Source organism: Anas acuta, chromosome 14, assembly GCF_963932015.1.
Source record: "Anas acuta chromosome 14, bAnaAcu1.1, whole genome shotgun sequence".
NCBI classification, from domain to species: domain Eukaryota; kingdom Metazoa; phylum Chordata; class Aves; order Anseriformes; family Anatidae; genus Anas; species Anas acuta.
Genome location: NC_088992.1, coordinates 15,780,778 through 15,797,863, shown reverse-complemented (window position 1 = coordinate 15,797,863; position 17,086 = coordinate 15,780,778). Strand labels below are relative to the sequence as shown.

Genomic DNA, 17,086 nt, shown 5'->3' with positions numbered 1-17,086 from the left:
AGCAGAACAAGAAAATCCACCTACTGCTCACGAACATTGTGAGAAATACTATTTGCTAAATGGCATTGATGTTGGATTATGAAAAGAAGATAAACTGTTATTGGTTTTGTTGCTGCACCTCTCCTCCTACCATTTGGCTGATTTAACTGTCTCTGAAAACTTTCACAGCATTAGTGTCTGAAGTAAAAACACAGATAAGAGTTATTTATATCCCATCATCTTCAGCACTGTATAGCTAGTTGTCTTCTGTGTCAGTCTAGCTACATCTGGCACCTGATTAAACAATAATTGGGCATGGCAGCAGCACTTCTTAGTGACTTCCTTGTCCTTGTTAATAAATCAAAATTGTCAATTTATAGCAAATTAGGAGAACTCTGCTCTCTTAAGCCTCATTTTATTTAAATCACAAAGATTTATGATCCTCCAGAGTATAATATACCTTCCATTACCTCCATAGCTAGTAATCAAGAATATGCCTGTCAAAGTCAAAGTGCAAGGATTCATCATATTATTTTTTAAAAACCCTGTTTCTTCTCTGATGACTACAAATTTTAATTCTCTATGGATATCAGAGGTTTATTTTGCAATTATAGTCATTATGCTGTAAATTCTGATAGTCCTTCTAAACCTCTCCTTACATGAACACTGGGTGTTCATGAACACTTTCAATGGTCTTTTGTGGTTTTAATTGATGACAAAAGATATGTCAGTGATCTATCACTGAGTTGATTTGCATTTTACATAAGTGAACTTAGTCCAGAGGTGTAAAACTGGATGAGGCACATGCTCTAAAGTTTCCATGGACACTAGATCAACTGGCTGATGCAGATCACTGTGTGAATGCATAGGGAGATGGAGAAGAAAATGAGTGACATTGAAAATAGTTGATTTTGCCCAGGGTCATGCCCCGTACATAAAAGCCAATCAAACATATTTGATATAAAAAAAGACATTGAATGTTTTATATTTAGTCTGTAATTCAGCCAATGCTCATGAACAGGAACAATGTTTTCAGTACCCTCCAAACACTAAGGGGCCTATTTCTTTTAAAATACATGCTGCAATGACAACAAAATCTTCCCCCTCAGGCTATCAAAAGCTGGTGACTCTTTATTAACATGAACATTGCAGAGAGAGTTATAAAGAATGGACGTTGGTACAGAAAACACAATTCCTAATAATAAGAAATAGGAAATACAGTAATACAGTAATTGTATTTTAAACTTATTACTTCAGGCAATGGATCTATTCTTAACACTTAAGTAATTGAACAGTCTGCATGAGAAAGGAGGGACACATCACATGCAAGACCTAATAATAGCTGCTACAAAGCAGGGCTTACGTGATAAGAAAACCTCTCCAAAGCACACATTACATTTCTGAAATAGAGTTAAAGATGCTGAAAGAATCTCTCAGAATAAGCCTTTGCTGGCACATCCCTGTCTGTTAAAGATGCAGGGTTTTGGCGTGGGACAGCTCTGTACTGTTAAGAGGTCTCTTACTGAAATATATGCTGGATCAACAAAAATGCCTTTGTACTCTGTTTTGCTTGAGGAAGCTGTGTGAAGTTTCCTGTACAGGGCTTGCCCATTCAGAGATACCAGCAATCCTTTCTGGAATAAGCCAAGCCTAATTTGATAGGGGATTGAACTGTGACAGGTAACACAGGGAAGGCAGTTTTGTTTTCTGATGCAAACAAACAAGCACATTAATTTTTCAGACTACTACAGAAATCAAACATGCCCACCATGATAATGAACAAGGGCACTACATTTATTTCAGAGGCTTTCAGAAGTACAAGGAAGAGATCCCCAGGGGGCTGTGGAGGACAGCATCTGCCCTGCACCAGCTGTGTTGGAGCCTGACACCAGAAGCAGCCGAGAGCAGACAGCTTTGGTACTTTACCAGCAGTGTACGTGCACATACACAGTGATCTACTCATTCTGTAGCTCATCTATTGTTTCTATTAATAGGAGAGAGTTTACTTTTATGTTATAAAATGACTTTTCAGCTTAGCCTGCTTACAGCAACTTCTCCTATTCCATCACCTCCAAAGAAGGGGGGAAAATAAGTCAACCAACCTCCCAAGACAACCTCTGTTCATGTTCTCGGACAACCAAAGAAACCCAAAGGCCATATCCTTAGTACAGTCAGTGCCAAGAAAGCCTCAAGGATAACAGATGACAGACAATCACTAGAAAATCTTAACAATAAGGATTTTCAGCTGTGACCAACTACTTCAACTGATTCAATTATGTGGAAATTGTGGGGTGCTGAAAATTAGGAGCTGGTTAAAGAGAGCTTGATTAAGCAGAGTTACAGCAACCAGTAATCACCTGAAAGACAGATGAACCACAGAGGAAGAGAAATTATTATTAAGTGTAATAGGACCAGGCAAACATAAGAACAAGAGCCTGAAATTCAGACTAAAAGCCAATAAAAACTTCTTCCGTACCCTGGGAAAAGAATGATTGGAGGCCTTGTCTCTTATGGCATTTCACACTAGACCAGAAAAACAGAAGTAAAAAAAATAAAAAAAAATAAAAAAATAAAAATGGGAGGAATGATCCACCCTAACAAGAGAATGAAGATGGTGGCGCCCACCAGTGGGTATGGCTCACTATTCACCTTAACCTTGCTGCTTAGTTCCTCCTGATGCAGCTCTGAACAAACATAGCAAATGCCTGAAGCTGCTCAACATCTGCTTTCTTGCTACCCTAGCAAAATGGAAATACTTCTTCAGAATTGGCTTTATTGTTAAGAGCCCTCATTAGGGCATGCCACAATACATTACTAAGTTTTTTACAGGGCTTGCGGTGGGTGTATGCATGCTTCACCACCTTTAGCCAGCAACTGTGGCAGTAATCCCTCCTTAAGCCTTTCATTTTTATGCTCTTCTGGATGTAAATCTCCATTTTGTTTAAACCCACCATAATAGAATGGGCAAAAAGAACGAAACACAAATCTGACTGGTGCATGGTAAGTTTTAAGGGACAAGCACACAGGAAAATACTGTGATTTCTGCTGTTTTCTTTTGCCCTAGGAACATTATATGAAATTATAACCACCCACTGCTGACACTGGTCTTTGCCCTAAAAATCCATACATAAATACAGGTCTACTCATTTTACATGGCCACCCATTGCCTCACATCCCTAAGGGCTTTCTGCATTATTTTACTAAGAGTGAAAAATGCTTCTTCAACACTCATTAATAAGTATTTTAAGTACAGTTAGAACAAACAAACACAAACTAAAACACCCCAGCTTACATAAACACACGCTCCAACAGAAATTATCACAGTGAGAGTTCAAGGCAAAACCACCTCACACAAGCAGCATTTTGCTGCACTGATTTCTTCATGTGAAAACTTGGCATTGCGCTCACATTCCGCTGTCTTCCCAACCCTGACACTGGGAAAGGAGAGAGACCAGGACTGTGTAACATGTGAAGGCAGAGATGTTTGCTCTCCTGTCCCACGTGGATGAGGGCAGGCTGGCTTATGAGTGCCTTCCAATTTTTCCTCCTTCTGCAATTGCAACTCATGGTTTTATCAGTGCAGTGAGTGATGTATTCCGGGACTTATATGCATATGTTAACAGATCCAAAGAAACAAAAGCAAGGAGTTGCATTTCCAAACAGGATTAGCCTAACAAACTAGAGCCAACATGGACTCTCCTACAGCTGGCAGGCATCAGTAGCCAAACCCTACACTTGGTTAGACTCTTATAACCCCTCCCAAATCAGCATAACAGAAACTGGCCCACTGGAAAACACTTGCATGGCCTCAGCCTCAGAGCTGTCCAGAATAGCTGTACATGAGCAAACACTGTGATATCTACATTTTAAAACCTGTTCTATGTTAATATTCCTAAAACAACCATTATTCTAGGGCTCCAACAGATTATTCATGTAATACTACAGAATTACATCAACAGGGTAAAATGCAAGTGCAACAAACTTTGTTTGCCCATGCTCCAAGCAAATGCAGGGCCTGATGCACCCTCATGAGTGAATGATACAGTCAGTGCAGCACTGAGTGCATCTAATGGCGTGGGGTCTGTACCGATGTATCCTGCATGTCGAGCCTGTGCTGAGCAGTCCCAGCTTCTGCTCAGCTACATCCATCTGCAGGCACATTAGTCGTACCCGTGTACAACATGTGATAGACACGAATCTCCTATATCCCACAGATACTCTTCTGCTCTGAGATTCTCCGTTTCTAACCCTGCTTCCAGGGACAAAAACCTGGCACAGGGGGTAGGGGTGAAGAACAGCCAAATTCCTAGCAGAAGTTTGGAGCCAGCTTCCTCACTGAGTATCCTTCTGGCTTCACTATAATGCCTCCCACCACAAGAGCCTGGCTGCAAAGCATACCGTATCTCCAAAGCCCAAGAGCTTTCCCCAGGATTTTTCCAATTGTATTTGTTATTCTGGATGACTGCTGAAATTCCTTGAACCCTCAGGATACTGTAGTGCTCCTAGAAAAGTCAGGACACTGGCTGAACTCAACAGGGAAGTGAGGGGAACTGGATAAAATTTACAGAGCAACTCCACCACAGACACATCAGCACGTGTTGCCTGAAGTGTAGACCATGTGCAATATTGATTCTACTCATCATCACTTTCCATTTCAGACAGCTGTTGGTAATACCCGAACCCAGAGATGACAAACTTACCTGCACCCCAACAGCTCAGGCTCCTGAACAGCCAAAGAGGCCGTGGCAATGCCTGGGCAGGTAATGTATTTCCTATTCCAGGCTGGCAATGCTCTTTCATTTCAGACAGAACACGGATGTATTTTTAACTCTCTTTCCCCAGTTCTCCAAACAACTGTATTTTGGAGAATGAAAATAATTCTCTGTCGTTTGCTGTTGTCTCAGTTTTAAGGAAAAAAGTATGAAATACACAAAAATCAGCAAAAAAATAAGTATTCCCCAAAGGACATTTTCTGAACAGAGCAGTGGCAAAATACAGCATTTCTTTAACTCACTTTAGTTTTTCCTGTAGCTATTCAAGTAAATCCTTTCTCAATGGCTTATCGATTGCAAGTTTGATTGCTCCGTTGAATTCTGACACCCACAGACTTGATTTAACAGTATCAATAGGACTACACACACTGTAGGATAAATGAATTAGCACAGTACCGTTCCGTTATCTATTCAGCAGCCACCAGCTGTGCACGTACACACTCAGGGTGCAGGTGGCCAGCAGCATTCAAACCAGAAGAAAGCTTCATTTCTCTACTTGTAATCATATGACACTATCTAAGCCACACATATTATTTAAATAATCTTTCAAAGAATGCTATGGAGAAGAAAAAGAATTGCAGGATAATTACACCTATGTCTGTGTTTTATATGAAAACACAAGTTTCATAACATTACCAGACATTTCTTGCCAGCGTTGGTGGCACCCTGGAGCTCTTGGTGTCACAGCTTTCCAGCTGCCTTAGGTGGCACTCTCACACCATCTCCCAGCGTCTTTGGGGCTTTGTCCCCAAAGGAGAACCCCAAAAGAACTGCTTCCACCATGACTTACCTATAGCAAACATATTCAACACTCATCTTAAGGAAAGAGCTGCAGCAAGGATAAGCTATCAGGACCTAGCCATCCCCACTCATAAGTGAACAAACTATTATTTCTGCTGTCATCATACACAACCACCTGGCCCACTGGCCTTTCAGCTCAGGTGGCCCATCAGTTTACTCAAATCCATCATAGGAAGCATTACATGGTGCTAAAAGCCCGATAAGTATGCATTCAATAGGAAAAATATTTTTGTGATCACAAAAAAGTAAGAGATTGGACCATCTTCAATGCAATAATAAAAAATAAGATTATACACTTCTGCTATCATGGTTATTGGTAAAAGTTCCTGATTCCATCAAGCACCAGTCTGGCAACTGGTTGCTTAAGCAGCTTTCTGCTAGCTGGCCTACTCTATTTTTTCTGAAGGCTGAGCAATAGGAACCCCAGAGAATGGTCAGTAACTGTATATCCCTTTCCAGGGAACATTATAAAGACTTTATCTCATTTGAATGAGCTTACATTTGGGGGAGAAAAAAAAAAAAAGGCGGGTTTTTCACATTATTGATACACTCCTCTACACAGGATTTAAAAAAATCTACATCAAACAAGGAAAAACAAATGCTGAGAGGGCAGATTTAGGGCAATTTATCAAGGTCTGGGAAATGGCTTCCAGATGGATAGAGTTGTTTGCTGCTGGCTGGTGAGAAGGAAGCAAGGTATTGTTATTGAATTAGCATGAATCTCTGGTGGAGAACTGCGTGGTAGATAGAGTGCTCCTTTCATATGGTTTGCATTTGGACCTGTCAAATTTCATTTTTACTCAAAAACCTGTGGTAAAGACACAGAGTTCTTTTTTTCTTATTAAATTTCCCCCAATTCTCCCCATGCTGTTATCCAGTCAGTATTTTTAAACTCTGCTTTAAGTGCTATGCCTGGGTCTGTTTGCTCTTTGCCATTTTGCCATGCTTGGATGACGTCTTGGTGCTTAGAAGCACACAAGTGGTTTTGGGTTTTGCATTCACTGAATGTTACCTAAGAAAGTTTGTGAGAGAGCAGAAAGTCTGGATGCCCTATGAGATATTTAAACTGAGTCAGTTCAAGAGTTTATCGAAGCCTTTCTAAGTAAAAAGATGTACACTAAGGTCTAACTGTAATCTAACTAGAGGATTATTCTTGATTATTCTCCCTTTGTAAACATGTCTTCTAATAGTATAAATGCATCTGATATATGTATATTGTAAAAAAAAAAAAAAAAAAAAAAGGAAAAGAAAGATAAGCTCAATAACTACCGTATTTCTACTCTGAATATAACCTGGATATCTGTTCCAGCAAGCGTGCTTTATAGAGAAAGGCGTACAAAGATACCTAATATTTTCCTGCTAGTTCAGAAAGCTTTTATTTTTGAGGTTATCCTAACAGTCACCCAAACCCATATGAAAAATTCAATCTAGATTATGTTAAATATCAAATTAAAATGACCATTAGTCTATTAACCTGAGGAGATAAATAGACAGAGCTTCCCTTGTTACAAATCAGTTGTTACCAAGTAGCTAGTTTCAGTAGAATGAATTTTTGACAATGTGGTCTTTTAACATCCTGGAAGTTTCAGGTTGATATTTCAATAGGTAGAAGGATTTTTAATGAGAGGAAATTTCCAATGATTTTTTAAAGTGATTTTAAATGATTTAAGAGAACAGAGATCATTCCTGTATTATTCCTGAGTACTAGGTAAGGGGGCACAAGGGTGAAACAGCAATGAGCTTCACATCTTTCCTCTTCCAATCTTTCAGGGATCCACCATGATTACTCTCTTACCATCTAGGATGTACCCCAGGTAAATACAGAAGGGAAATGGTGATATCATCTTCTCCAACTAATTCCTAAATCCTACTTGGAATGTAAGACATGGATATCTGTGCTTACGTCCTACATGTATGTCTGGCTATGAGTTTTTTTTGTCTATAGCTCTCATTACTCTGTTTTATAAGCATCTGCTTTAACTGACCAAGACTCTGTAAGAAATACCCAATGAGGCAAATAAAACCACAATTTAAAAGATGCAACCTACTTCTTTGGTCCTAACATCCTCTCCGCCAGCCTGTGAACAGATCATATGCCTCATTTATTGCTTATATTTGATCCCTCAGCTACTGACTACAGAGAGCTAGGTTTCCAGTTATATCAACTCTGAAAAAAAGTCTTGGTAGCCTTAAGCTCTAATGATGCAATGTTTATCAAGGGATTTATACATCACTAATGAAGAAATAACATTACTCAATGACACAATTTTCCAATTTTTAAATCTGTTATCTAGAAACTGCCATTGCATGCTCACAACACTTAGCATCTACAGAATTTCACATTTTCAGATCACTATACAGACAGTACTCAGAAGTCAGAGACAGCTGAGCTAGTGGTTATCAATTATCACCTTTTTGCTAATCAGTCTATGTGAGATGGATGAAAGCTAGCAGGTAGCACATTCTGTGACAGTAGATGAGACAAGTACTTAATTTTCATCTGAACTGCCTTTCCTTTGGCATGGCAGCCTATGAAACAGTTATCTCGATGTTGGCAGAAGAAATGAAAATGAAGATAAAATCAACTCGCCATTTCATATAGATGTCTATGTCTATGTATCACAGAATCAGAGAACACGCAAGGTTGGAGGCAACCTCTGAAAATTGTCTAGTCCAGCCCCCCCCCTCAAAGCAGGGTCAACTAGAGCAGATTGCTCAGGACGCATCTGTATAGTCATAGCACAGAGGGAAAGAAATACCTTAGAAATACATAGAATGAAATAATTAAAATAATTAAAAATAATAAAATAAAATAAAAAATATTAAAAAATAATACATAGAATAAAAGAAAAACATAGGATAAAATTTTGCAGTAGAGCACAGTTGAAAGGTCACATACAATCTGCTTAAGGAAGTGATCTGTTGAGCTTGGTTGCCTGTAAAATTGACTTCTCATGGTATAACAATTAAGAAAATAGAAGGGACGGAGAATACTTTATTGCTTTTCATGTAGTTCATTTGTAGGCGTACCTTGAAGCCAAAAGGGCAAGTGCATTGATAAAACTCCACTGGATCATTGTTGCATGTCCCATTGTTCTTGCACGGATTGGAGAGGCAGGGGTTACACTTGGACACAACATTGATATCTACTGGCTCTGGAAAGGCAAAACACAGTGTATTAATGAAATTAATACTTCCTTATACAATACAAATACAATACGAAATTAATACTGTCATATACATTTTTTCTTAATGCAGTATTTACCCTGTGTTGGCAAAAATGCGCATTCTGTGGGTGCAACTTTACACAACACTAAGGATTCACAGGGATTATGGGGATTTTAAGTACTTAAATCAAGTGCTGGGGAAGTCTCAGTGATGCTTATATTCTGCACATGCGAACATCAGCTCTGAAAAAATATGTTGGGATCTCCAGAGAAAGGGCTTATATATATATCTATATGGCTTATAGCAATTTGTCCTTCTCTCAGTGCTGGAAATTCTGCAACAGCAACCACATGGGAACTATAACATGACATTTCTATGGCTGGTAACAAGAATGAAAGTGCAGATTCAACAGCAGAAATGAAAAACATGCATAAGAAAGATTTAGTTAGAGGCTTATGGGAATGTTTAGGTGCAAAGTGTTCTACCATCCTTAGCTTTACCAGAGTTTAAAACTTATTTTCCTCCTGTTCTGCCCAGACAAAAGACCATCAACATTCAGGTACCTTGGCAAAATGTAACAAAGATAAACATGCAAATATGTAAATATATGCAGGTAAATACACACATCTGTATTTAAATAGCATTTAATAAATGGCATTTTTGAACATAACCCATCCAGAAAAGTAGTGAAATTCATGGGAAAATAAGAAACAGAACAAAAAACCAAATCAATACCAACTATATTTCACGTATTGAATCAATCGGCATTTAATTAGAGATGTTACAGAAAGCTAATTAAGACCACTCCATTTACAATTAAGAAAATGGTGATTGTGAAGTGGCCAAATTTCAACTATTAATGCCCTGACAGCTTTTACATGTAAAAATTAAAGCATAACACTTCAAAAAGTCTTAAATTATATCAAGCAGTAATGAATCTAAAATATTTTTATCTCGTTTTTAAGGTAATGCATTTTAAAATATCTTAAAGTTGATACTGTGATGATCAGAAGTGGACACTGACCTTCTGTTCCTGAATGATAAATGATAAGCAAGAATGAATTGTGATACATCCTGAAAGTGAAGAATAGCTTATACTAGAGAGCAGGTGGAGCTGTAGAGTGTTACAAAAACTAGAGATGAAAGATCCCTTGTAGTCAAGAATTTGCTTTGGAGTGTCCTCTATGAGATATAAGCTCTCATTATTAACTTTGAATACTTGCACAGCACCAACGGGGTAAAGAACATCACGGGAACAGGTACCAAGGAATCTGAGCTGAAAAGTGCTTACAATATAAAGGCTTTATCCTGATCCTGTACTGATGGTAGTGTTAACATGGCTGATGAGTGCAGCACAGTTGATGAATGTGCACAGTGCAGAATGAGACACACAGTAATGGTGAAAAATATACAAGTAACAAATCCAAAAAATATACAAGTAACAAATCCAAAAAAAAAAAAAAAAAAAAAAAAAAAGAAGACTGTTTCCTCTTCTATCTTTGGGTTTTATGTCTGTCTAAATACCAGACATGTTTTTAACTTAGAGTTAGGATAGCAAGAGGAAATAACATTTGCATTTCTGGCACTGGCAGGGGTGGAGTGCAACACATCTGAGCTGCTTTTAGCTTGCTCCTCTCAGAACAGGCAAAGGTGGCTGCTTGGTGAGCTCACAAGACAGACAGCAGTGCTGCTCTTCTATTTGATTTTGAGGTCACTAAACCAGAATTCATTATTTATTTTCTAATATACAAACATACATTTTCCATTTATTCCTATGGCACAGATCAAAGCTAATCAATGTAGGAGCTAATAAGAACAGTGTTAGTTCCTAGCACTTAAGTAGTTCATTAGTTGGTCCATGGGGATTTGATTTATAAATCCATATAGCAAAATGCCCTCAGCCCAGCACATTCCTTTCCTCTACTGCATAACTAGGAGGGCAATTTAATAAAAAACAGATCTGAGTTTGCATGACTTGCACATTATATACTTTTATTTTCTTGGCTCTGCTGAGACATAACCTTCTGCTCAGACACACACTAAAAATGTAATTTTAACAAGAGTAAGTTAAACTACTTTTTATTTTATTTTATTTTTTTTAATGTAAAAGTTACGGGAGGCCACAGAGGATATCTGCACAACCTTTATACAAGCATCTCAAGGTCCTGAGCTTGGTGTGGGCTGACATCTGCAGCAATGATCCAGGCTTTTTTGAGGCAGGGGGCACTTCAGCACACCCTGAGCTCTTTGCGAGCCATGTTGGAGAAAGGGTTGAACCTACACAGGCAGAAGTAGTGACATATTCCTGGTCACTGTGTCATCCCACAGACAGTATTGTTCTGCTGGCTCATGGCACAGCCACAATGCTCCCTACCACAGGCCACATAGGTAAAACTGCACTTGGCACTGCAAAAAATTCTGTCACTTTGCCATTAAAGAGTATCACTGATGTCCTGGTGAAACAGCACAATGCACTGGATGTTAAATGTGCACATGAGAATTGGGTTCAGTTGCTATTAGATTACCAGATCACGCACTGTTTTTCAATGTATGTATATAAATTGTGATGAGAAAGGATGAATTTTACTAGGGTCTGGAGCTTCTTGGAGTGTACTGACACTCGATCAGACCATCAATAACTTCTACTTGTCCAAAGACTTTGCATCAATGTTTTTCTCCATTTCCATTCAGATAAAGACAGCCACGTGGACAGCTAGGACAACAGAAAGCCCACCAGCTTCCTAGTGGACCTAACTGATACCTACATAAAAACATACAATTTTTTTCAATAGTCAGAATCACAGGCTTACTTAATTCTTGCCTGAGAGATGCTTGTTTAGTTTTGAAAATGAGCTTAGTTATTGATACAAAACAGCTTCAAAACAGAAGTCATCTGGCTTCTCCTGTTGGATTAATTTTCAGTCTCTGTTTAATACATAAGAATGATCACTTTCCTAATTTCACTTACTGTGAACAAGTGAATTCTTGATTTTTTTTTAGTATTTAGGGAATATTTGCACTTCACATTTGAGACTATTATAACACCTGTAGTTCTGATAACTATAGTCAAAGTTTTGATAGTTTTGAGACTGACATTTCAAAGCAATTAAATTATAAGGTTGCAGTTATTAAAAATATATTTGAAAGGCCATAAAATTCACCTCAGGCTTGGAAACCTGTGCTCTAAACCTACCTCAACACCATCATTTGTTTGTTCAGCAGTTTAATCTCAGCCTCTATAAAATTGTGGTGCCAAGCAATATTGTAAGTGTTCATGGCACTGAGAGAGACATAAAAACAGACTTTCTGCCCTCATTTCAAAACAGACTACTGATCCATCTTTTCTACTATAAATATAGCTCTATCTCCAGCTGAGGGGCGGCCTGCAGCTCCCTCACAGGGGGGCGGAGGGGCAGGCGCTGAGCTCTGCTCTCTGGGGACAGCGACAGGACCCAAGGGAACGGCATGGAGCTGGGACAGGGGAGGGTCAGGCTGGGTGCATACACACTGCATACTTTATCCATAAGAAGATGTGCTCCTTATCTTTTGTCTGACTGCTCTCTAATGTAGCATATTCCTGTCCATGACTATACCTAATTGTTAACAGCTGCACCTCAACCCTCTCCTGAATGCAGACTACATTCAGACGTGAAAGATTTTCCTTAACATATAGTTTCTGATACAGAGCTGATTAGGGCATGAAGTTGTTTGTGGATCTTCAAAAAAAAAAAAAAAAGTAATATTGGTAAATATCTGTTTTCAACGAGAATTCTCAGTTTATTGGTTTTCAAGAATATGTAAAAAAATAACTAGATAACTATATTTTAAAATAACCCTTATTTTTACCAAAGTTATCTGGGGTAGCTAGAAGACCAAAACCAATTTATTTGCTCAACTAAATTATAACAACATCCTATATGCTAACTTGCTATTACATAATCTGGTGCAAACTTCATGAAGTCTAATTCCGAGGTCTGCTGTTTCTCATTCCAGGGGTAGAGGTAACTGCACTTTGTGGAAGAGCACTTGAAAATGCAACTTGAATGTAATCTGATGTTCAGAAAATGAAAGCCAAATCCAACTCTGTCTATACTCACTTTAAACCAGCTTGCAAGAGTATAGAAAGAAAGTGGTGCAGACAAAGAAAAGCAATAGGAAAGAACAGTCTCCCAGCTTGCTCCTACCTTTGCACTGGAAGTGGTGAGTCGGCGTTGTGAGCAGCAGCCTGTCCACCATGGTGTCGGGCCCACTGCAGCGTGCTATTCCCGGCTCTTTGTACCCTGCTTTCACCCACTCAGAAAGCCAGCGGAGGTTGCAATCACAGTGCAAAGGGTTAGTACCTAGTGCCCTAGTAGTATGTAAAAAAATTAACATCAGTTATTTTGGCTTGCAAGCAAAGATAACATCCCTGAATCTCATTAAGGCACATTTTACTCTCATATAGGAAAGCTTTATTTCGAATTGTGGGAAAAAAAATCTTCTGAATATTTAGAAAGTCTTCTAGAATTATCTCCTCCAGTATTCCTGCTCCTTTTCTTCCCATCATTAGTAACTGAGGTTTCATAAATACCTAACAATCAAGCATTTGTGCTTCAGGAATGTCAGCAGACATGCATTGCTTTCATTAAATAAAAGAAACCAACCTGGAAAATTCAAGTCTTTGGCCATGGTGAGCATATTCTAACAGTGAATTGTGTTATTTAGTTTGGATCTGATGAGTCACGTTAATGTTGCCTCACTGGATGAATCATGCACTAAAAGGATACCCCTATTTTCAAAATTTCAACCTGGTATAAAGTTTGTTTATGTCTTTGAAAACATATTTGAAGGTTAACCCATCTCTTGAATGAGGTCACTTGGTTGAAGTAGATGTGTTCAAATAGTGTAATAATAATTCACCTAACTTTTTCATTATTAATGCAGATCTATCTGGGAAACAAACAAACAAACAAAATAACTTTTTACCCTAAGTTTAGGTGCCATCTTGACTCTTTCTTTTTCCTCATTAAAAAGTGTCTTTTTAGGCAATGATTCAATCATAGACAAAGCTTGGACTTCAGAAAAGTAAGTATATAAACAATTAACTTTTTGAAGTGTAAAGATGCTGGATGTCGGTATTTATTTTGCTGAAAGTAAATATAAGGCTTTAACTGTGCAACACCTCAACTGCAATGGGAAGAAAATTAACCAAATAGTTAAAGATAGGGAAGAGATCACTACATTTGTTAAAAACTATTTTTAAGATGGTATTTTAAACTCAATCTTCTTTCAAATATAAATATCAGACAGGATATTGCAATAGAAATCTCAGTAAATTTGTTGATACATTTCTATTGGAGTGACTAATGAACCCACTGTGCCCTAGACAGATTCATAATGAGGGTTCATAGGTTCAAATCCCGTCTAGAGCTCATTCATCAAAATTATATGTGTACAGCAGCACAGCATTAAAAAAATCCACCCATTCCTTCTGTAAATCCATTGCTTACAATAGAAAACTATTCAGTTGACTTTTTAACCCTGTAACTGTGATCAACCGGCTCACTTGTCCAAGGTCAAACAAAATGCAGCAGTGAATTTTGGACCCAGAAATTAACTTTAGCATCAAGCAACTGCGATACATAAAATGGGAGTGGGAGGACAACGGAAGGCCAGTTACCCATGTTAATTAATCTTTATAAAGTACATTGGAAATGAGGTTGCCCCACAGTCACTAGAAATGATTACCGATGACACTGTTGTATAACTACAGAAATTATAACACAAATTTCTGTATCTTTTTTTTTTTTTTCCTTCTCCTGCCTTCCCCCCATTTCTAGGAACTATTGTGAATTCTTGTGTTCTCATTCATGTGCTCTGACATATTCTATTTCTTTGCCCATTATAGCAAACTATTTTGAGAAGGTACAAATACCTTCTGCTATAATGAAATACAACCAACAACATTTCCAAAACATGCTGCAGATATTTCTGTTAAGCCTTTTTTTAAAAAAAAAATATAAATATATATATATATATATATTTTTTAGGTAACTCTTAGAATAAGGACAAATAAACTGATCAGGTACAGCCAGACAATATATTTACAATGTAAAGGAAATTCAGTATCTTCTCCTAAGCTTTAAACAATGCTGGAAAAAGTGATTAAAGTACATAGATGTCAGTTTTGTTCCTCCAAATGCAAGCCATTTTAAATCTGTTATAAAAGACTTGACTAAAAACAGTAGTTTTGTCTATACTAGAAACATCTTTCTTTGCAATTCTGGTAGTTCATTTGACCCCTCTAAATTGTACTGAAGCAGAAGGCTGATCATACTGCTCAGCACCTTGGTAGTCAGCTTCCTCCAGTCCTAATATCTATCTTACCCATAGCCACGCGGAGCCTGTAAATTCAACAGAAAGTTTTGTTCCCCCTGAGTTATGAGTTTGATGAGTAGCAACCTCTTGTACCATTTTCAAATTTACTTAAAACACATGCTTTCTTATCAAAGATCTATGTATTAGGGCAACACAAGATTAATTTATTTTCAATTATATATGACTGTGTTTGAATCAGCCCAGCTTTTTCTGGCTTGTGAAGAGCTTAAAAACTAGCAAGATCATTGTGTTTGCTAAAAGTTTCAGATGATCATGCTGTATCCTCTTTAAGAAACTGGAGACCACAACTGTACTGTAAAATTCAATTGTTCAGCATTGCAAATTACACCCCAGACAGGTCTTATTTATTTTATGGATCCTATTTATTACTGTTCATTTGAGCTTTGTGTATTTTACATTTCTGGCAGCACATACATCTAAACAGATAGACTGCAGTGACTGTATTGGGCCAAAGGGGTTTTTATCACTCCCTAAGGTGAACAGTTTACCCAGCAAAATTGTGTCTGCACTTCATTTAAAGTGAACCCCGAGGAAAATCCAAACAAATGGGGCATGATATGTTTATCTCTTGTGTTCTAAAAATACCCTCAGAAGCCAGATTCCCAGTATGGAAGGTGCACTTCCAAAAGGAGATACAGGACTTCAGCTCTGTCGGAGTTTCACTCCAAAACAGAACAGAAAATATGTTCAGACGTGTTCCAGAGAGCATGTTTAAGGTTGCAAAGACAGAAACAGAGATATAAAAGCTATGTTAAATGTGCATATACACACACATACATCTTTATGTCTTGCTATATGTATACACCATGATCAACTCATATGCATGAGGGCAGCATTACAGCAGAATATCCATGTACACTTGTGAAACTAATCATTTCACAAAACAACCAAGACATACACAACCTTTTGATTACTTAAGGACAGTAACCAAGAAACATGGCATACAAAATTACTTTTCCTTTACATCCATTGCCTTATAATGTGCAGTATCACACATTATTTCAGTGAACAAGGATTTTCTGTTCACTATTTTGGCACTAACAGACTGTGTTTTGTAAAAATTGCAGCTATTTGTCTTTAAAGTTCTTTCATCAGTTGCATTGCATTTAAAAAATTGCATTTATCCTGGATCCCCGTCAATATGACAGTCATTTCTTGAAATACGTGAAACTTTTAATAATTTTTTTAAAAATTATGAAGAATTAATACTGCGGTATAACCGATTTCGCTATGATTAAAAATACATAGTCTGAAGCAGCAATTCATCAAGTTCATATACTGACAACATTTCTGTATGAAAAACATATGACACTTATTAAGCACAGAATTCACATTTGCTTAATATTTGTTCTTTGTGGGAGGTTTCCTGTCTCCCTCTCACACCATAACACACTCTGCATTTCACATAGACAATGCTGAAAGAAAGCATTAAACACAAAGTGCTCAGAAGAGGAAACCATCACATTTGCTCATTTGGTTTTCCTTAAGAAAATATTTTGGTAACTAATAACAACAGGTTCTAGTATTTAGTTTATTTCCTTTGAACTGTGAATATCCACAGCAGAATATGGAAAGTAAGCAGAAAAAACAGAAGAGATATACCATCTTAAATTTGCAGTAATCTGTACTGTTTTATAAATCTGAAACTGATGAACCAGACAGAAGTACTTACAGATGGGACAGGGATACCAGGTCGTTGAATGAACCTTCGGGAACACTGGAAATATCATTTCCATGGAGCGTCCTAGAAGAGGGGGGAAGTAGGAAGGTATCAAACCATGGTATTGCCAGCTGCTCAGAAGTGAGGGAATTAGTGCTGAAGAATGATATTTAATTTTCCTTCTTTGTGAGTTTCTACAAGCTTCACAACTCACAAACTTCCATGCTACTTCTAGATGTTGACATTTAAAATAATGATACAATCAGAACTGTTGGTGACTAATGTTTTAAATTAAAAAGGTGACATACTATTTATGCTATTAAAAGTG

At 37.8% G+C, this 17,086-nt stretch overlaps 1 protein-coding gene across 5 annotated transcripts in view; it reads right to left on the bottom strand.

Moving 5' to 3' along the window:
* The window catches only part of SLIT3 (slit guidance ligand 3), a 522,497-nt gene that overhangs the window by 69,385 nt on the left and 436,026 nt on the right, over positions 1 to 17,086 (bottom strand). For all 5 annotated transcript variants that reach the window (XM_068697690.1, XM_068697688.1, XM_068697686.1 and 2 more), the window contains 3 exons: positions 16,771 to 16,842; positions 12,905 to 13,068; positions 8,583 to 8,707 (listed from right to left, as the gene is read on the bottom strand). In XM_068697690.1, coding sequence (XP_068553791.1) covers positions 8,583 to 8,707; positions 12,905 to 13,068; positions 16,771 to 16,842 — 361 coding nt within the window. The remainder of the gene's footprint in view (positions 1 to 8,582; positions 8,708 to 12,904; positions 13,069 to 16,770; positions 16,843 to 17,086) is intronic.